Source organism: Vespula vulgaris, chromosome 6, assembly GCF_905475345.1.
Source record: "Vespula vulgaris chromosome 6, iyVesVulg1.1, whole genome shotgun sequence".
Taxonomy (NCBI): domain Eukaryota; kingdom Metazoa; phylum Arthropoda; class Insecta; order Hymenoptera; family Vespidae; genus Vespula; species Vespula vulgaris.
In genome coordinates, this window is record NC_066591.1 from 3,218,913 (window position 1) to 3,242,061 (window position 23,149).

General features: G+C 34.1%; 1 protein-coding gene across 7 annotated transcripts in view; it reads right to left on the reverse strand.

Moving 5' to 3' along the window:
- The window catches only part of LOC127064485 (lachesin), a 183,403-nt gene that overhangs the window by 121,990 nt on the left and 38,264 nt on the right, over positions 1 to 23,149 (reverse strand). For 6 of the 7 annotated variants that reach the window (XR_007781726.1, XR_007781725.1, XM_050995598.1 and 3 more), the window contains 2 exons: positions 6,366 to 6,505; positions 2,389 to 2,462 (listed from right to left, as the gene is read on the reverse strand). Coding sequence is in view for 5 of the 7 variants with exons in the window: in XM_050995598.1 (XP_050851555.1) it covers positions 2,389 to 2,462; positions 6,366 to 6,444 (153 nt within the window). In the remaining 2 variants the exon portion in view is untranslated. Of the gene's footprint in view, positions 1 to 2,388; positions 2,463 to 6,365; positions 6,506 to 11,173; positions 11,335 to 23,149 lie in introns of those variants that run through there. The other variant, XM_050995602.1, reaches the window with a different exon arrangement.

Sequence of the window (23,149 nt, forward strand, 5' to 3'; positions counted from 1 at the left end):
TCCTTCGTTTTAAACATACAATTACGACAGAATGACCGACCCGATTTTCTCTTTCTCTCTTTGAAACGAGGTCAATAAAATGAATCACTCGTGATGTCAGCTCTTTAAAAACTATCCAGGGTTCTCTCTGTTTACGTTCTCGCTCGAAGAGAAAATGTCCAAAAACGAGGGAAAAAAAGGTGCTCTCACTTCACCCAGTCATTTACATCGAACACGTTTGCATAATAGCCGTTCGATAAACAATCGTTTATTTTTTTTTCTTTTTTTGTTTAATCGAAACCATCGTGATAACGGAAGCTTTGCTTTTTCGAGTTCGCATTTATGGTTTTGAATTTCGCTTTTAAATTTTCATCTCGCTATATTTTCAACCGATTGAAAAGTGAAACAATAATGCGAAGGAAATCTTAAATACGAGGGAAAGAAACGATCCGTAAAACGATCTTTACCGTTGCAAAGCGGCCACACTTTGAATTCACCGTGCTCGATATTCGTGCATCGACCGACAGCTGTGGTTACACGATCGTACGAATGAATTTCAGGTCGGCGACCTTTCAACTCCGCGAGATTACGTTCGCAATAATTTTCCAATAAATTCGTGAAGGTACGGCAAATTTATCAATGCATTTATCTTATTATTTGAATTGTATTATCGGCGAATCAACCGAACGAATTTCAAATTCGCTTTTATTAGATCGGACGTGTAAAAGCTTGGACGCTAGAATATCGTACGGAAAATAGTATGTATGCCGCTAAATACGATCCTTTTATGCGATTCTTTTAAAAAGGATTAGAAATATTTAAAAAAAAAAGGAAAAAGAAAGATAGAAGAAACCAAAGTAGAAGAAAAATAACAAATAATAACAATTTTACATTAGAGGATAAAAAAAAGTGAACGGTGAAGAGACTAGTGAGAGATAGGCAAAAAAAAATAGAAAAAAAATGAAATGAAAAGAAGATAAAAAAACTAAAGAAGAAGAAGAAGAAGAAGAAGAAAAAGAAAAAGAGGAAAAAGATAAAGAATATGCAAGATGAGAGTTGGCTAGGTGCAAAGATTTTCACGTAAGATAGTTATTTGATAGCGTTCTCGCGTTTCTCTTTGGTCGTGGTAACGACGAAGCAAAAGATAGAGTGTATCGGCAGAAGAGAAAAACTTTACGACACTTGAGAATGTATAAGTGTGATGGAGAAAAACGAGGAGAATGAGTAGAAAAGGGGTTGAGAGAGTAGAGGGGACTAGATTGGGACATACTAAAACCCATCGCGGTCACGTCGACGTGACGTCGTAAAAAAAAAAGGATCTTCAAAAGCGTCGAAAATAACGGAGTACACGTTACGTTTTACGAACGAAGATTAAAACACTCGAGTTTAATCAATTCGAGAAGCCGTACAAATTAAACCAAGTTTTTCTTCTCATTTCGACTATGACGAGTATGTCTTACGAGTTGATAGAAAAACAGATAGAAAAGAAAACAAGAATTCAATTCCAATGAATTGTTGAACAGTGAAACAGAAAGCTAGACAAATTTGTTCGTCTAGATCGTTAGGAATAATAAAAAAGAAATGATATAAATATAAAAATTCTAATTTTGAACGACTTCTAGCAGCGAAAATTATTATTTTCTTTCTTTTGTTAATATCGTTAAAGATAAATCATTAATAAAGTTATACCCCCTAAAAACGTAAGAAACACTTGAATGAAATTAATTTGTATTAGTCCTTACATATTGCCTATCTCCATATTATTTCCAATTACAAGAAAAATCAATTTCCCATAATATTAATATACGTCAAGAACTTAATTATCAAAGAACACGAATAAGCCTTTAATCAAATCAAATAATTTCATCTTCTTCTAAAATATGTAACAAGAATAAAGAAGAAAGAAAGAAAGAAAGAAAGAAAGAAAGAAAGAAAGAAAGAAAGAAACAGTAATAAAACAAAATTCTTCTTCTTTTCCATTAAAAAAAAAAAAAAATAAAAGAAAAGAAAAAAATAAATCGAGACAATTTTTTTCACGATTTAATATCTTTTAAAAGTTAATTAGAAACAGAAAAAAGAATGTGCTATAATGAGGCAAAATAATTTTAATATGATATGCAATGGCTGCAAAGCGTATATACGTACATACACATATACATATACACGTACGTATATAAATTACTATGTAGATATGCATCTACGCAAAATGGATATTCGAAATAGTGTTGCTCGCATGAAACGACGAGTGAAACGCATACCAAAATGACGTCAACGCTCCTTCGAAAACCACAGACGCGTATAGAAACGTTGCTCTTTGAAAGGTCGAAAACGAGAGGAACGAATTTAGATCGGCATCCCGATTCCGAAAGGCAACTTCACGTTCCGAGTTTAACCGTGCGCGAAACTTACCTCGGTAAAGGGTGAACTGAGCTCACGCCAGAACGACCTCGGCAGGTTTTCCAGCCCAGGAACTGGCTTCACGCCTGCAATCGTTTAAAATGACTTTGTATACTTCTTAATGGTATACATATATACACGTATACATGCATACATGAATATAAAAGGACGAAGGAGAATCTATCACAAACTAATTTTTGTTCCATCGAAAATGAATTTCCCTTTTTTTCTTTTTCTCTTTTTCTTTCTGTCTTTCTTTCTCTCTATGCGTATGTCTCTTTCTCTCTCTCTCTCTCCCTCTCTTTCTCTCTTTCTCTCTCGCTCACTCTTTCTCTCCCTTTTATCTGCCTCTCGTTATTCATCGTTGTCCTTTTTAATCGATTCAATTTGGTTTCTATTTTTCTTTTCTTTTTTTTTTTTTTATCGTTTTAGATACCAATTTTCTATCGAAAAAAGAAGTAATAATATTCCCTTTCAATTTGTAATCTCAAATGTCGTAACTTTGTAAAGAGAAAAAAAAATTGAAACCGATTAACGAAAGCGGCCAAATAAAATAAAGTACGTACATACTGTTAAAATACTATATTTAGAGTGTATTATAAAATATGAAGGGAACAAATGTCGAGGTTAACTAAATCCTTCATCTATTCGATATTTTTATTCTTTCTTCTTAGACGTTCTCTATTTTTAATGATATTACCAACAACCCAATGTAATAAACGATCGATTCGCACAATTGCCTTTAAGATATAAATTTTAATAAAAAAGAAAAAAAAAAGAAACTATACCGTTTCGTTATAATCTATAATCCACATATACATATATTCAATTATAAATAAAAACAACGTGTTATGAAGTTTAGCAAAAATTTTTTTGTAATCGATTTAATTTGATCGAAATCGAGAGTGTTCGATAAAAATGATAACGAATGAATCGATCTTAAGACTAAACGCTTTGTTACGTTTTACAATGCCCTTTAGGTAACATTCAGTTTGAATGGTGAACGTGGTAACCCTGTTAATTCGATTCCCTTCACGTGTTTCACAATCGAGAGCTTTTCGCATCTCGCCCTCACCATGGAGACCTCGAACACGCGTATGGACCACTATCATTTCGAACACTGATTCTTGTACATGCCGTACGTTCCCATGACAACGCACACACGATGAATACACAGTTCTATTAATTACGTATAATAACGGATCGAGATAAGAATTAATTTTCTTCTAACGAGACCAATATCCCTCTTCGTTTCGTCTCTTTTCTTCGTTCTCTTCTTTTTTTTCCTTCTCTCTTTTTTTTTTCTTCTTTTCTTTTCTTTTTTTTCTCATTTCTCCTTCGAACACGATATTCTCATAGAAACATATTGCGAATAATATTGTTGGTGTTAAATAATTATAATTCCCAATTGTATTATCAATAAAATTTTTTTCTGCTTTGCTCATAATTATTTTCGTTCAAGATTAATTCGAACAGAAAATATAAATAAATATAAAAGCGTTAACAAAATAAGATAACAAAGCATCGCGAATTTTCATTGAAACTAATACACCACCGCGTACTAATTTCTATAATCAATTAAAATGTAGATATCAGAAAGAGATTGAAAATCAATATGATAATGCGTACTTCGTCGATGGAAGCAAAAAAAAAGAAAAGAAAAGAAAAGAAAAGAAAAGAGAGGAAAGAGAGCAAGGAAGGAAGAAAGAAAAAAATAAAAAAAAGAAGTAAAAAAAATTAGATCGCTAAATGGAATAGAGCTTTTCTCCCTTTTTTTTTCTTTTACTTTGAATACGATCTACTTGCATACTTATCAACGTTTAATACATTTTACATGCCTTGGCACACATCGTGGAAAAAGAATAGTAGATAGTCCGAGAAGAAGTAATAAAGTCACTTTTTCACGAAGAATTCTTTGAGAGTCGAAACCAAGATTGTAAAAAAGAAAGAAAAAAAAGTAAAAAAAAAAAAGAAAAAGAGAGAGAGAGAGAGAGAGAGAGAGACAGCAATCTCTCTTTCCTATATAAAGTCGGAATCTTTGGACGGTTTGGGTGAGACAGAGAGTGGATAAAGAAAATAAAAAGAAGAAGAAGAAGAAGAAATAGCTAGAGAATTTGAAGAACACACATACACACACTCTCGCGCGCACACACACACACACACAGAGAAAGAGAGAGAGATAGGAAAGAAAGAAGTTCAATATCTCTCGATCAAATTTGGTGACTCGCGGTTTCCGCGAGTACCTTACTCCTTTCTCATTTCCGAGCTCATGATCGCGATCAGCTTGTTTGAGGATCTTCTTATAGAGCTACGACTAGCATCGAAATTATTTTCTTTGAATCTAAGACGATCAGCGATTTTGTTCCAAACGCGTAACCCATTCCTTTCTTTTATCTATCTATATCCTTATCTCTCTCTCTCTCTCTCTCTCTCTCTCTCTCTCTCTCTTTCTCTCTCTCTCTCTCTCTCTCTCTCTCTTTCACTATTTCGAAGTCATTTCGGAGTCTCGGTATTTTCCGAAGAACGACGGGATAATCCTCGAGAAATTTATCAGCTCGAGTGAGAGGAACCCACGTCCTTTCTGGCAGGACCAATCTCGCGAGCAGAATTTTCTCCCGATAGCAAAGAGAGGTACTATCCAAGAAAAGTACACGATACGAACGGACTTCTAATATCCGTTGGAAAGACGAAGCACATAATCTCAACGGAAGAATAAATCCGGTTACTCTCCTCTCTGGTCAGGATTTCGAAATACGTCTCCTGAAACGTCTACGAGAGATTAAGTTTCGAAAGGTGTCAACGTTTCTGACTAGGCTTAACCGAGCTATATAGTATTAAACATTATATTTATCTTTTTATAACATACATATAATATTGTTAGAAAATTTTTCTCTCTTTCATTTCTTTCTTGTGTTATATATATAGATATATATATATTATACTAACTACACATATATCTACGATATATAATATTTAGATAAATTGATTGAGTTAAGAAATTCAGTCGAAAACCCATTTCATATTTATTATAGATTTATAGAGAAAAATCAAACGTTTGGAAAAATACGAAAAAGATCGAAATTTGAAGGATGAAAGCGTGTTAATGGTCGAATCGACCCTTTTCTTTCAACAGCGGAAACAATCGATCGAATGTTTTTCTCAAGAGAATTGGATATTTGTCTCAGCGTGGTCGGTATTATTTCTCTACTTTGGAAAGAGGGAGAATAGAATTTTACGTCGTCTCGAAAGGATCGTCGTTGGCCATTAATCGATATTCATCGTCCACCTTCTTCCTTCTTTCTTCTTCCTCTCTCTATTTCTCTCTCTCTCTCTCTCTCTCTCTCTCTCTCTCTCTCTCTCTCCCTCTCTAGCTTCGATTTCATCGTTCCACTTCGTAATGTAAGGGCCGTCTGGAGTCTAAAAGTACGATTGGACCAGCGCACACGGCTTGTCGCTCGACGTCGAATTTATGGATTCTGTCGAAGGTCCTAGAATTTATGGGAATCCAATGCCTTAATTGGAAAATTATAGGACAATGTCTGAGCGTCGAGCTAGGAGCATCCAGTATCTGTGACTCGTTATTCAGCACCTATAATCTTGCCCTTCGAGATCTTTCGTAACCGCACAATAAGATATTCTTTATTCCTCATTTTATTTTTTTCTCTTACTTTTTCTTTTTTTTCCTTTTTTTCTTCTTTCCAAAAAGAATTCAAACGTAACGCGACTTTTTAACCAACGTGTAACGTATTACTTTTCTCGTGGCATTGAAATTCCCTGAGAAACGATCGTACCATAAAATATGAACTCTCCTATCTCTCTCTCTCTCTCTTTTTCTTTCATATATTCACAATTTATATGCTTATATACACGCGTGCTGTTTGTTATATTACGACAATAGAAAATACGTTCGCTCCAAAAATATTTACTATCGTGAAATTTCTAAGCTACTAGAAAACGTTCTAAAAAATTTTTATAATGATTACGCTTACCTTGAGAATCTGCGGTGCACAGAAAGTGTACCTGGTGAACCAAAATGGAGGCCACCACGGCCGACAAACGACTCAACATCGTAGCCGATCCTCAACTCATTTCTAGTCCCAAAGTCGCAACACGTTCCGCGTTCCTGCTTCTGCAATTAATATGTGAAAATTTCGATTATAACATTTTTTTTTTAAAGTTCTTTTTTATAAATCAATTCACGAGAATCATTAAATTAAAATAAGAAATAAACGTCGAACAGTGATATAACATATAGCATCGATTCTCTGCGGTAATATTCAAATATTATCACAACTTCTCTGAGCGTATATGTGTGCGTGTGTCTATGTTCGATTTAACCGAATTCACGAATATACAGAAAGAAAATGTGAGAAAGAGAAGGAGTGAGAGAGAAAGAGAGAGATATAGATAAATGGATAGATAGAGAGGGTCTCGTTGAGCAAAGATCAATGCGATGTGCTCTCAACGAATGTCCTAGAAAAAGTCACCCTGCTCCTTTTTTCGGAGAATTAACAAGCATCGTACGAGATAGAAAGAGTGAGAAAGAGAGGGGAAAAAAAATCGACAAAACGTTCTCTTGCACTTTAAAACTACTTCTCGATGACGACTCCTAGACGAAGGAGCCGAGAATAATAAATCCAAGTTAGAAACTCGGCGTTGTCGAAGACAGACGATCGTAGGAGAAAGGTTTCGTAGGAAACACGAAAGGGTATTGTCAGGAACAGTTAAGCGAGTACGTCTTGAAGAAAATCGATGTGGAAAAAAAAAATAAGAAAAACGAAAGACTCCACTCTCTCTTTCTCTCTCTCTCTTTCTTTCATTCACTTTACCTCCTTCTCTTTTTATTATAAAATAATAGAATAATATAATGATTATTACGATATCAATTCTTTCAACCATTACTTTAATTGTATTATTTTTTTCGACTTCGTTCTTTCTTTTTTTTTCATATTCATCCGACTCATGCAAAACGATCTTATTTTCATAATGATTTTCCGATAAGTTTGACTAATGATTTTCTAAATCTTCTATCAGGCCGATCGAAACCCAATAACTTATGTTTAGAATTGATTTGAAAATAAATATGTTCATCCATCTTCTTTTACCAAAGTAGAATTTATCGAGTTTACAGATGAACCATAAAGTTTTCCCATGGGGTCGGCAACGAGAAGGACGAACGGTATAGAATCAGTTGGGCGCACCAACTCAAATAGAAGATTGTTACCACGAAATTCCGTGATGATTCGATTTGAACGGAAGTTCGTAGAAGAAAACAACGACATCTCTACCCGTCGTTCTCCCACTTTACTGAAAAGCGTTTAGATACTCCAACGAATCTTTCGTCTATTCGATCGAACCCCAACCTTTCACCTAAAACTTTTCGATAGTCTCTTTATCTCTCTCTCTCTCTTTCTCTTTCTCTTTCTCTTTCTCTTTTTCTCTTTTTATCTATCTATTTCTTCGTTCAACAAGAACCCAAAAATAATTCCAAAAGAAACAAGCGAAGAAAGGAGAACTTGTTACAACCTCCAAGTCCCTCCTGTTCATCAGTGTCTTTACACAACAATTTTCGAATAATCCTACTGTCTTCTACAGGTGCTTCGTAACGAGTTTGTGGTTGTACCCGAAAAGCACTTCTCTTTCTCTGCTTTATGTTGTCACTCTGAATCATCCGACGTTCTCTCCGAGCACACTCCGCGCTCGTCGACGAAGAATGGAGGCGTCTGTTGGATGTGAAAAATAGATAATAGCGGAGCACAACAACAACAACAACAACAACAACAAAACTGGAAAAAAATAAAAAATAAAAATCAACGACGACGACGACGACGACGACGACGACGACGACGACGATGACCACAACAACAACAACAACAACGATGACGACGACGGACAACAATAAAAACAACGACGACCACGACAACAAAAAAAAAACAAAAAAAAAAAGATAAAATAGGTAGAAAGGAAGAGCTAAAAAAAATATAATAGCAAGCTGACCACGTAACATCGTTACGTGAGATTACCCAGCAGTCCTGTCCACCTGACAACAGGATTTGCTCGCACGAATAAACAATGAACGATGGGATATGCCTGTTACCGGCACGAACGACGTCTCTACGACGCTATAAATTTATTTCTTTGACAGATTTTTCGAACTAGCCATGAGCAGGTGTTGAACATATCTCAGTTGGTCCATCTCGGAAAATGATCCGACCCGAATCTGTCCTCTCTATTCTTTTATTTACCGCCAAAAATTTTCGTAGATAATTCGTTTAAATAAAATACTTAGAATTTCGTCCGATTTTTCTTCTTCTTCTTCTTCTTCTTCTTCTATCTCACGATTTTTCCCTTCTATTAATTCGCGTTTTAATCCGATTTTCCAAAGGTTTGCGAACAATCGGACTAATCCTATTAATTTTCGTCAAAGAATCTCTACGCGATCGAACGTGAATGGAAATATACGAATGAATAAAGACGATGGTAACGTTTTGTTTTGCAAAATTGATACGTTGCGAATACATAGGAATGAGAGTCAGTCGATTTATCGATTTCTACGAGGAATCGCAATTGACAAAGCTCCTTTTTCATTACTCACGAAGAAAGAGAAGGAAATCCTCTAATTCCTCGTATGCGTTTCTTCGAACTATATATATGCTTTGCATACAACTTCGTAGCACCGACATCGATTAATAACTACCAACCGGAAAGCCCGCGGCTAATAATGGCCGTATCGTTGAATTCGCTTGGGCTTATTGAGCAAACACCAACCAAATCCATAATCGCGGAAACGATCCCTTTTCTGAAAATCGATCGCCATTCAAACTTAGATAATTTAGGCCTAGTTAATTGATTTAGTGCATATACTATGAATTTTCATTAGAAATTTGTATCGTACCTTGACGAATGATTAATTGGATAACGTTCTAATCTGATTAAATTCGACGATATCATTTTCCTCGTTTAATTGAATCATTTTAAATCAATGTAATCGACATAAAGATTATTTCTTATAGAGAATTTCAACATATTTATTATGGAACATAATAAAATTTTTTATTAAAATTTTTCTCACAATATTTCAATACAATTTATGCAAAAAAAAAAAAAGGAAAGAAGTAAATCTTCTCGATGATAGATTCTAGCTTATTCGTTAAATTTTCAGATATTACGTGAGACGACGATTTGAAAATTAATTTTCATTTCTTCATTTAAAATGATATCGAGGAATTCTTACGGTTGTTCGATTACGACGATTACAAAAGGGAAAAGAAAATTTAATTGCGAACGATAAAACGAATGATTCCTCATCGCTTAGCCAGTTTATCGAAGCGTAGTAACAACTTATACTAAAAAAAAAAAAAAAGACGAAACAAAATAAAAGAAATAGAAAAGTATACACAAGGGAGAGAGAGAAGAGAAGAGAAGAGAGAGAGAGAGAGAGAAAGAAAAGCTCTAAATTCTCTTACGAGAAGGGTAATAACTCACGACCATAAAACACGAATGTTAGCTCTCTCTCTCTCTCTCTCTCTCTCTCTTTTTCTTCCTGTCTCTCTCTCTCTCTCTCTCTCTCTCTCTCTCTCTCTCTCTCATCTCTCTGCCCTCTTTCTCCAACTAGCGACCGATAAAATGACATTTCACGAACAAACGTAACCAAAGCTTTATCCCATATGAAACTTAGCGATCCAGCATGATAAATACAGGAATCGTGAAAATTCTCTTGAAAAAAAAAAAAGAAACAAAAAGAACGCAGATGGAAATCTTCTTTTTGTTTTCTTTTTATTTCAAATTTATAACTCGACCAAACTCATATACCCATTACGATTTTAAAGTCGATTAAAGAAAAAGAGATAAAGACAGAAAGAGAGAGAAAGAGAACGAGAGAGAGAATTAATCAACATGGAAAATGTCTTCGACAAATAAAATTTATTTGGCATTAACCACACGCCTTTGTTTCAGCCATAATCAGGTCACAATGTTCGTCGAAATTCGATGAAGTGTGTGCTTGCTAAGCCACATACATATGCATACATGTGAGTTTATTCGATTGAAGTCAAACAATCATTACCTATATTTCTAATGCGTAAGTCAAATCTCAACTTTTGGTTTAACTTATATACGTATATGGATAGACATACTCGTATATGCATACACTTGTTTATTTGTTTGAAATACAATATTTATTTTCTATCGTAACGTGGAGCAAGAAATATTTTAAGTTACGAATTAAATATTAAGAATACTCGAATATTGAACGAAATAGAGAAAGAGAGAGAGAGAGAGAGAGAGACAGAGAGATAAAAAGAAATAGAAATAGAGAACAAAGTTTAGTCTATTCCATCGAAGAAAAAACGATCTCTCTCTCTCTCTCTCTCTCTCTCTCTCTCTCTCTCTCTCTCCCTCTCTCCCTCTCGATGCACTTTAAATCCATACAACTATCACAAAGAGCTATCTCCTCGACGAAAAACGCAAATCCTTTGGATCAATCGATCGTTCGATCGTTCGATCCCAACACGATTCTCGAGGAAAAAGGGTAAAAACGAAGAAGCAATGAAAGAAAAAGAGGAAGAAAGAAAACAAAACGAAACGAAACAAAAAAAAAAAGAAAAAAGAAACAAAACAAGAAGCAAGAAATAAAAAGGTAAAAAGAAAAAAAGAATTCGGACAAAATCGTCCCGGTGTAGAACAAAGCGATAATGTTACGAGGGTTGCTTCGTGTTTCGTCCATTTTCTGAACGATTCTGTGACAGAAAGCGCGGAATTGACGCGACCACCCCTGTCCCTTTCCTCTAGTACCTACCCACGTTTCCACTCTTCAGTATCCATCCTCTGTAACACAACGGTTTCAACGTTCCACGCGTCGTAATTTGCTCGGCCGATCGATCTCTTTCTCTTTCGATGCTAACTCTAAACGGATTCTATCTCTCTCTTTTTCTCTCTCTTCCCCCCCCCCTCCCTCCCTCTCTCTCTCTCTCTCTCTCTTTTGTTCAATCGATCGATCGAGTGCACGGCTATCGAATGGGCGGGTGCGACATTAGTTATCGGTAACAAGCGCGACGAACAAGTACGTTACAACGTAACCGGAGCGTGTTCTACACAACCATAAAGTACATGCCATTGCTCGGCCTCTCATCCTTCTCATTCTCCAACTGTTACTCCACCACCACCACCACCACCATCACCACCCCTTCCTCCTCCTCCTCCTCCTCCTCCTCCTCCTCCCCATCCCTGCACCTCTTCATCCTACCAGCTATCGCACTCTTCGTTCTCGATACAGGACGATATCTCGGAACAAGCGATTCGTACGAATTCGTTTGAACTGTACGAACGAACTTTATCAACTGGTCACCCTCAATGAAATCCATTTCTCTCTCTCTCTCTCTCTCTCTCTCTCTCTCTCTCTCTCTCTCTCTCTCTTCTCTTCTCTCGAGAGTTTCTAACAAGAGCGTTTGACGCGGTCGCTTTACACGCTCGTTGAAGACCATTTACTGATAATGCACGTGTTTATAAACTCTTGACCATCCAGCGTTTGTCGATAACATATTTGACAATCATAAATGATAATGTTTGTTCTTTTATTTCTTTTATGTTCCTTTTCTTTTCTTTTTTTTCTTTTTTTTTTCTATATCTTTCAGTACTCCAGCCAATTTGTGATCATTAATAAAAAACTATGTTATATGTATCTACATGTATGTATGTGAAAAGGAATGGCAGTCAACGCTGTTACAGAATATCTAAGGTATATTCTCTGGTGAGTCTTTAACGGGTTTGCTATCAAGTGGAACGTTGAAAGAAAAACATACAGAACAAGTCCCGTTAATTTCCAAGTGTCAAAAATAAACAGAAGAGAAGAGTACGTGAGTACAAACGAGGGATGAATAAGGGCGAGAGAGATGGTTGAAATGGAAGAAACGAGCATACAAAGTCTCGAAGTTTTCTTTTGACCGAGTAAAGTAGAAAAAAAGACAAAAAGGAAAAAAAAGAAAAAGGGACTTAAAAGAAATAACAAACTCACACAGACATAAGCAAACAAAATATAAACAGCATGGTAAAAAATAAAACATTTACAAGTAAGTTGGCCGCCTCTCTCTCTCTCTCTCTCTCTCTCTCTCTCTCTCTCTCTGGCTAGGCACCATTTTCGAAACAAACTTGCGATCTCACCACCGCACTTTCTCTCTTATTCGCGAACTCACCTAATGAGACGTAATTCAACATAGGTATACCGGATTACATAATACGCAGCTACGATAAATTTTCATTTTTTTTTCGGCGCGCTAAAACCCACCACCGTGATGACTCCGACGACACGAAACGTCCACGCGTTTTACGTACGTCACATATGAAAATTTACATATACATATACACACGCATATATTGTACATATCTTCGTATACTAGACATATGTGCAAACACGTTTTCATTAAACATGAAACATACGAGCATTATATTCTAAACTCACTGCGTACTAAAGGGTTTTTCTCTGTCATACCCACACAAACACATATACACACTATTACTCTCTTTTTCTCATTTTTTATCTCCCTCTCTTTTTCTCTCTCTTTCATCCTCTTTCATCGTCAATCCTCGTACTTGTCTGGATTATTATTTCTTCCATGGACGATATCATCCTTCTCTCTCTCTCTCTCTCTCTCTCTCTCTCTCTCTCTCTCTTATTGAGCTGACCGCAAACATTTAGCCGCTTCTACGTTTGCGTCACTAAATCGAATAATCGAGTAGGTACCTATCTGCCGGTATTTCACTCCCCATCGCAATTCCTTTCGTTCCAAACGTCTCTATCTTTCTCTACTATTCATGTCCGATTCCGAATCCGGTTTATTCCATATCTCTCTATCAACTCATCCTTCTCAATATGAACTCCAAGCACGTTTGAATAATTCCGAAAAGGCGCGAGAATTTCAAGGAATGCTACAACGTTCTAACTGTTGTTAACGGAATTTGTTGAATTCAAGAATTGGTAGAGCGAGAGACCGTCCTACGGGATAACTTGATCTTAATTTGATATAAATTGTCATCTCAACTGAGATTCTTAATTATGCTGGTTCTTTTAATAAAAAAAAAAAAGGGAAAAAAAATTAGAAAAGATAGCAAAAGAAGTGTATTTTATGGTGAAAATATTTTTAACAATCCCTAACGTCTACCTTTCCCATTTCTTTTTTCTGTTCTTTTTTTTTATGGAAATAAATATATATTATTCGTGATTATTATTATTAAACAATTGATCTTCTTTTAATTTATTTTTGAACATGGACCCTTAAAATTGCATGATAAATACATACAAATTAAATTTTACTTTCATTATTTTTTCTCTTTTCCTTTTTTCTCCGAGTATGCGAAGGTATAAAAGTTAATACTCTTTCAAATGGGTATGCATATTTGAAACCCACTGACGTAGATAAACTGATAACGAAATATGTCAATGCATTTTGTATGTAACAAAAGAATCAATTTTAAAAATTGTGTCAGCCCAGAAGTGAATTTAATTAAAAAAGCTAGAGACTTATGGCTCAAATCGATGTAGCCCCATCCCTTGATCAATAGTCCTTTCAAATATATTTGAGGATTACCGATGTAGATTATAACGATTTTTACCATTGATAAAAATTTTTCTCCGATGGTAATTCTACTCTAGCTCCATGCGCTTACTTCGAGCTTAATAAAATTTATTTATTAATTACATACAATATGAATTTATTATGGTATTTCGTTCGATTTTTATCGATTTTTATATACTTTATCGGTTCTTAATTAACTAATAAAATTTGGATTTATTAAATATATGTATATATATATTTAAAATAAAATATTTACAACTATTGTTTACCGTTATTTGATATTTTACGAAACATTTCCGCTTGAATTACGAACAAACGTTAAATTACTTACTAAGTAGATAATTTTCGAATAAATGCAATAACAGTTTAAGAATGGAAAGAACAGTTTTACTTGCAGCGTTAGCGTCTCGGAAATACGATTGACCCAATGGAATTCCCTTTTGCGCGAAGCCACGCGCAGTTATCGTAAAGGTCACGCGAGATGAGCACGCAAAATGATCTCATCCAACGTGGAGAATGGTGAGACTGAGGTGAAACGATCACGCTCGTTCGATGGGAAAATGCCGGAACGACGATGAGCACGCAAAATCGACTTACGTCAACGTTCTGGTAAAATAAGAAAGAAAAAACTGAAATACGAAAGGAAGTTAACTTAGTCGAAAGTAATGTCCGAGTTAAAAGCTCTATGATGATCGTCTACGATTCTCGTTTATCCACACGAATATTTCTATTGTTCTTCAAAGATCCTAAAAAATGTATATTTAATTTTTTTATGATCATTGAATTGATTTACTAATATATAATATAAACTTAATCTGATAATATTTATTTATAAAATAATTTGTTAAATAATTGCCTCATATTTACTTTTTATCTTATTTATTAGTTATAATTATTTATAATTATTTATCTTATTTATTTTTTATAATTTTTTAAATGATCAAGCCTCTTATTTACGAATCGATCGAATAGATTTTTTTTCGTAAATCATATAATAAAAAAAATGATATATTCACATAAATTATTTTCCTTCGATTGTATCGTTACTTAAATATTACAATTATTACAAAATATTAACTTCTAATATCATGAAGTATATCAAATTAATAAATCAATAATAAAAACCAATTAATATTTCTAATCATCAAATATTCATTATATCGTATAACGGATAACAACATAATTATCTATTTACCAAACCCGCATAAAATAATAAATTCATTAGTACCAAGTTAAATGGGATAAACTAAACTCGTAGGAAGGATAATCATAAGTCGACTAACGAGAAACCCATAACAATCGATAGATAAAGGAGTTCGTAATGAGAAAGACACCCAACTAACAGTGGATGTTCTCAACAACTATGGAATTGTTAATCCTCGACAGGCTGATTCTGGTTCGTGCGGTTTCTGGGTAACGCGTAACAGAACGCATAACGAGTTAGCTAACGTAGATTCAACATCGATGTGTTAACGGATGCAATAACAATTATCGTTTCGGTAATGTCTGCCATATTGTTCTCTGAACGTTGCTTACCGATTGACCCCTATAACAAAAGTATTGCGAGTGATCTGAAATGATCTTATTGGTGTCGGGAATATAACTGACAATGAGCGAGAAGAAACTAATGAGAGAAAGAGAAAAAGAAAGAGAGAGAGAGACAGAAAAGAAAAAGAAAAAGAAAACGAAAGAAAGAGAGAGACTCAAACTATTTTATCAGATGCACGAATAACGATGTCAGAGAGGTGAAAGAATACAAGTAACATTGAGCGTGAAGCAACTAATGAGAATAAGAGAAACAGAGAGAGAGAGAAAGAGAGAGAGAGAAACTCAAACTACCACATCAGACGCACGAATGGCGACGTCAGAGAGGTGAACGTAATACACGCGCCGTTGAACCTAGGCACGTCGCAGCAACTCCCTTCGTGCGATCGGACTCACGTAACCGTACGTGTACCAGGACTGTACTAGCGACGCGTTGTCCCCGTTAAGCGGCAACCCGTATCGATCAATCCGAGTTACCGAACACGTGCGATCGACGCTCGCCTTCTCTCTCTCTCTCTCTCTCTCTCTTTCTCTCTCTCGAAACAGCCTTTAACCTTATCCCAGCTTTAGCAAGCTCTGACATTTCAAAGAGAACGTTTTCTTTTTCTTTTATTTTCTTGTTTTGTTTTTTCTTGTTTCGTTTTCTTTTTTTCTCTTCTTCTTCTTTTTTCTTCTTTCCTCCACTTTCTTGTCTTTTACCATCTATAAGTAGTAAAGGAGGATATGGCAAAGAATGAAAAAAATTTTACATCAACTTTTACTACGTGATAGTCTCTTAATTCATCGATTTCCTCTCGTCCTTTTTTTAATATCGTTTGAAAATAATCTCGATCAATTGAAAAATAGAACGTTACTAATGACATTAATTCGATGATTCAATAAACATATGTGTATGTTTCATTTCGTATTGACAACGAATTGTTATTTATCTAATACTAAACGCCGTTTCGTTCGAAATTTTAATAAATTTCATTATTATTCTATTACGTATACACATTAATTCATCATTATCATACAATTATATATATATATATATTCTATCGTCGCTTTAGTCGAGATTAATAATAATCACTGATTTATTTATATGTATATAAAACAATATCAAAATTATTATTCCAAATTGATATTGATTATCGTCGGTCGTTGTAACGATTTGATTTTATAATATATATCTAAAAGAGAACGATAAAATATTATTATTTAACTCGTTGTTGTCGAAGTTATAGTGATTTATCGTGATATTATAATTTATGATACGACATCAATTTGGATCATCGACGAGATATTGTGATGAAAAATTAAAACGAAGAATAAAAATGAATATTAAAAAAGCAAAAAATATACATGAATAGATACGTCGTAGCATACATGATAAGTTTCCGATACGAAAGACAACCTATATTTTTCTCTCTCTCTCTCTCTCTCTCTCTCTCTCTCTCTCTTTCTCTCTCCCTGTTTTTAATCGTGATAACGAAAGAAACCAATTAAATGTCAATAGAGTACTAATGAAGCTATTAAAAGTACAAGTACTTGTAAAACGTACGTACTTGAAAATATATATATACATTCTGCATTTATATCTGATGAAATTGATTCTACACAATTAATAGCTGTTTAGAGAAGTCAATCGACTATGATGAATGAATATTTGACTGAATGGTTCAAAGTTGAGATAACTATGATCTCTCATCGGATACATAATCATTATCCTAAATCGCCTATTGTTCTACGTATAATGTTTCACGAATCTAAAGACAATATCGGTGAGTTGCGTATAGAACGATTCATCTAATACTAATCGTCATGGCCTTTATATTGAAGAGGGTAAGAGAGAAACAAAGAGAGAGAGAGACAGAGAGAGAGGGAGAGAGAGAGAGACTCCACATCGATTAAATAATTATTCCATAAACTTTAAACTTTGACCTAAAAATTGAAATTATTGAACTGTTACATTTTCTATCTAATATTTAATAATCCAGATTTAATATAATTTATTCGATTTAAAAGGCTCTTCAAAATTAATCAAATATTCGATCATATATATATATATATATATATATATATATATATATATATAATTCGTTTAAAATCACATTGATCATAATCTTTCAACCACAAAATCCAACTACCATTTCATTCATTCATCCTAATGGTACTGATATCATCAAAACCGATCGATAAGATGAAATTCGTGTCGCGTTTGTTCGAGATATCGTGAGAGTCAAGGGTTATAAGTAAAAACAATCGATAAAGCGAATAAAAAAGAATAAACTTACTGTTTTATTTTCTTATATGTTTTTTTAAAAATATTTTTCTCTTTTTTTTTTTAGATTACCGAAGGAACGAAATAATTTCTCGAGATAATTGTATCTAGATATTTTTCATTGTCGCTTTACCCTCATCATCCTTTTGGCTCTCTCTTCGAGAAACACGTAACGATGTACGTATCTACGTATGTACATACGTACGTACGTACATTCATACACACATACATACTACCAAACGAGAAACAGGTATCTACGATCTCTTTGTATGGACTCGTTATGCGTCCTCGTTGTCCTCGTTTCCAAACGACACACGTACATACGTAGAACATACGTACGTTGTGTAGTTGAGGGAGGAAAGGGGTAGGAAGGGATAGGAGGGTAGAACACAGCGAGCACTTGCCAGATATACAAGCAGATATCGGCCGTTCGAATACTCGTTACAACGACGGATAACGAAAAGCCGGTGGAACATAGGGGCGGTTCTCGTAGCTGGACCCCGTTCGAGAAAAGAGCGAGATCATTCGAGCGACAGAAACGATCGAGTCAAACGACGGGGTTGGACGTACTTGATAATAGTAAAGAAAGAAAAACTGAATGAATGAGAGAAAAAGAGAGAGAGAGAAAGAGAGAGAGAGAGAACTGAACAAACAACTTCGCCATTTTCCTAAGGAAATACAGAATGAAATCGTAAAAGGACGGTGAAGGATAGGGATAGGGCAAGAAGGAGTAGTATTTTACCGAACGAACAAGAACAAAAAGGGAATAAAAGAAAACAAGTTGGAGCCAGACTAATCGCAAATCGTGATTTGTGAATTATGATTTATGATTTGTTATTTGTGTTTCGTGTTCGGTAAAAAAAAAATAAATTCGAACGAGATCTACATAACTCGTTAACTTCTGATAACTGTTCACCTGGTGGTTTGCTTAATCGAATTGTCTTGGAATCAACAACTTCCTCCTGTGTAACCCATCTCTGTCAATTAAAAGCTGTTCGATCATTAAAGACCGATCTGAATTACTCGAGAACTATTTACGAGAATACCTACTCCATCTTGTGATGCAGTAAAAAGAAAAATGGAAAAGGAAAAAAAGAAAAGAAAGAAAGAAACGATAAAAAAAAAAAAAAAAACAAGAAAAATATTCGAATGGACATACTTAGTCCTACTAGAAATTCTAACGAAGAGAAAAAGTGCATGGGTTAAGGAACGCGTACAATAACGTTAACGTTGAAACTAGTAGTACCTACTACCGAAAGTTGTAGTCGAGTCAACTGAGGAAAAGGCTGACGTTTCCCAGAGAGAAAGTAAATAAAAGAAGTAAAGGGAGAACAAAAAAAAAGGAAAAAAAATAAAAGGAAAAAAAGAGAGAGAGAGAGAGGGAGAGAGAGCAAAAAAAAAAGTGCTGTAGCACGTTGAATTCGGGTACAGTGAGTATACGTAAGAGCCTGTGAGTGCTTCGTACGAAACGAAAGCTTTCGGGTGTGGATATAAACGAAATGTTCTCTGCTCTCTCTCTCTCTCTCTCTCTCTCTCTCTCTCTCTCTCTCTCCCTCTTTCTCTCTTTCACTCTCACATATTCTCGCTATATGCGTGTATCCATATCATCGTGTCTGACTCCTTATACTCTCTCTCTCTCTCTCTCTCTCTCTCTCTCTCTCTCTCTCTCTCTCCTTCTCTATCTATTTCCCTCTCTTCCCTTCTTCCCTTCTTCCTTTTCCAAAGAACGACGTTCTCCAGGCGCGTGTATAAGCGATTCGCGGGGAAACTCCAGAGACGTTGAGAGTTTCCGCTTCCTAGAAGGTTCCGTCTAGCGAAATCCTTGATACCGAGTTTCACCCTAGATTCGTGCACTTCCAACGACGGTAATGCGATTTCGCGTAGCACGTCGCGACGACACTTCTCGCGCACGGTTTCCCGCATCTGTAAATGGAAGAACCGATTAAGCGGTCCGCACCAAACTATGTACGTTACTGTGAAATGTTCACTGTCTGTCCAACACCAACCTCGTCTTACCTATCCTATCCCTTCTATCCTATCCTACTACCTACTTAATACTTATCGCATAAACGTTATCTACTCTCTCTCTCTCTCTCTCTCCCTCTCTTTGTCTCTTCGAGATAAGTCCCTATTGTTTTCATCAAATGTCTTGCTCGATTTAACTTGAAGTTAATCTTACGTAAGTAACTTTCATCTTTTGTATCCATTTTGTTTTTTAGAATACGTGCAATTTTATTTTATGTCAATCAATGCAGTCTCGTTTTGACGATATTCATTGTCGATGTATAATATCGAATCGATTATTTCGATTGTACGTTTGTTAAAAAATTGTATTAAAAAAACGAAGATTTTTAGAACAAAATGGCATTTATCTTATTCGATACGTTACGTTACTATTTTCAATATTTTTACATCCAAATTAGATGTAATGGATGTAACAGTTTATATCCAGATATATAAAATATTTTATAATGCTTATATATTGTCTATATATTATATTTTTAATGTGTAATATCTCTCTTTATATAATTTTATGTAATATATTATTTCTCTGTATAAAAGAAAATTATTATGTCTGTTATAATAATTTATATCTTTTTTATATTTAGATATGAAATACGATGATACGGTTATGACATTTGTTATCTATATTTTTACTCTCGTAAAAGGAGAAGGACAAGGAGGAGGAGAACGAGGAGATGGAAGAGTAACGTTGCACCAGTATCGGTATGTCGCTCTCAACGATACGATACCATAAAATCTTACCGAAACGAGAATGGGAATTCTCGAGAAAAGTCTCGTCTTCTCGTTGGCTTTATTCAAGACTTCAGGTCAATCAAAAAGTCACTGATATTTTATCCCTATCATTCTTTATCCAGTTTTGCCATATCCATGAGAAAAATTTTGAAAGACAGTTCGAAAAGCAATGGAAATACGATAGAAGAAAAACATTATTTGTAAAAAAAGAAATCACAATCGAGTTAAATCGATGAAAAGCGAAATGTTAAAAAAAAAAAAAAGAAAAAAAGAACTGAGAGTAGAAAAAAATAAAATTTGGAGTTCTTCGTAAATTAAAAGAAAAAAGAAAATCACGATCGCGATTAAACCGATGAAGACGCTATATTAAGAAAAAGAAAAAAAAAAAAAGAAAGAAGAGAAAAAGAAAAAGAAAGGAACTAATAACTACAAAAAAAATATATATTTTTTGTTTGAACATTATAAAAGGAAAACGATATTCGATAATTACTTCATAACTCGATACGATAACGTATCCAAGATATATGAGAGTTAGCATTGGTGGTGACGAGGATATCAAGATCGTAAAAATAAAGGCAATTTTTAGCGAACAAATTGCCATTGTGTCGGCGTCATACGACAAGTCAAAACGATTAGTCATCGTCGCACCTCCTACGTTGCTCGCTAACTGCGATTTCTACTTGGGCAAGACAGTAATGGACGAGTTCACAGGGGGTCTACACCACGATCGGTCTTTTTCACGTAACCTGCCCACGTCGAATCACTGGAACGCGATATTGTTCACGATGAAAGAGAGAGAGAGTGAGAGAGAGAGAGAGAGAGAGAATGAGAATGAGAAAACGAAAGAGTGAGAGAAAACAAGAGAGATGTAAGAGAAAAAGACTTTTCTTTCTCAAACCGTTTACATTGCTGCTATTTCATAACGTTGTAAATGACAAAACGAAAGCTTTCAAATATTTTCTACAAAGTCACCAGAATCGTTTGAAGCTTCCACGAAAGGTTCTATAGTATTTGATGTTTCTTTATGAGAAAGAGAGAGAGAGAAGAAGAAATAGAAAGAGGGAGAGAGAGAGAGAGAGAGAGAGAGAAAGAGAGAGAGAGAGAGAGAGAGAGAGAGAGAGTAATGCAAAGAATTTGCCTTTGGCCAACTTTATTAAAGTCCAAACATGCTTTTCTTCTCTATTTATGCATGCTTGCATCGAACTTTATAATACTTAACTACGTAATGCCTTACTTATTACTCATATATTTTTTCTTTTTTCTTTTTTATTTTATACCAATCATTCAAATAAATGTAAATAAATGTTTTATATATATATATATATAATATGTTAATATAATTGATGAATTTTTAAATAAAGTTTTATGTCTTTCCACCTTTAGTTTTATTAACTATTCTTTGAAAAATAAAATGATGAATAGTTCTCACGGAAACATCGATTTATCTTCATTTTTTCCTATTATTTATCACACAAGATAAGTCATTAACACTAATCATTCTTCGCTAATCTCAAGAATTAATATTGTTACTTTTATCTTACTGAAAATGTTTCTACCAACAATTTTCACATACGATTTTTATACGTTTCATATAATAAAAAATATATTGCCATACTTGACTATCAGTTGATTGCGTTTATTCCAATTTTAAAGGAGGAATATATATATATATATATATGCGTATTCTTTTTCGTACTTTAAATAAATAAATTTGAAGTAAATAAAATTTTCAAAATATTTTATTTGCATAAAATATTTAAAGTACTATTTTCACGAGTATTACCATACAAATTTATATGCATAAAATATTTATTGTACGACTTTCACAACTACTACGGTAGAAATTTATATATCTAGATAAAATGTTGAAAATAAAATTCTTACACCGAAAGACTCTAGATTTATATATTCATTTGATTTGACTTTTAATAGAGTTTAACTTCTTTCATTCTGTATGATACTCTATAGAATATTAACTACACGAGACATTAATTTAGTCAACATGTTAACAATTATGTTATTTCGAATAATAGCGTCGTATATGTTGTTCCAGTATCGACTAAATCAATGATTCGAAACAAACAAAAATAAAAATTTAATTTAAAAATAAAAATTTATCGCCAATAAATGTTCGTCTATTCATTTCTATAATTCACAAAAATACTATATATATATATATATATATATATATATATATATATATATCGTTACGCTCGAACAAAAAAGAACAATTTTCGAATGAATTAATTTTGACAATTTTTTCGAGCTTGCTTGTTAAATTCATCATTTTTTGTATTTTATTTTTTATTTTCTTTTAAATACAATAAAAATATCAATTTTTATTTTTTTATTATCTATACTTCATCATATTTTCGTTCAAATTCTATTTAATATCACACATATGCTCATTCACACACACACACACACACACACAAAATATATAGATAAAACATTGATGTTAAAAACGAGTTCTAACAGTCACGTTTTCTCTGTATCAACAAATCACGAAAATATTTCTTTTCCTTGCGATTAAATTCGAAAACCGTAGCGCCACTCACATTCTATAGTTTCCTACGAGAACAATGGAAAAGAAAACAAAAAAAATAAAAGGAAAAAATAAAAAAAAAATAAATAAAAA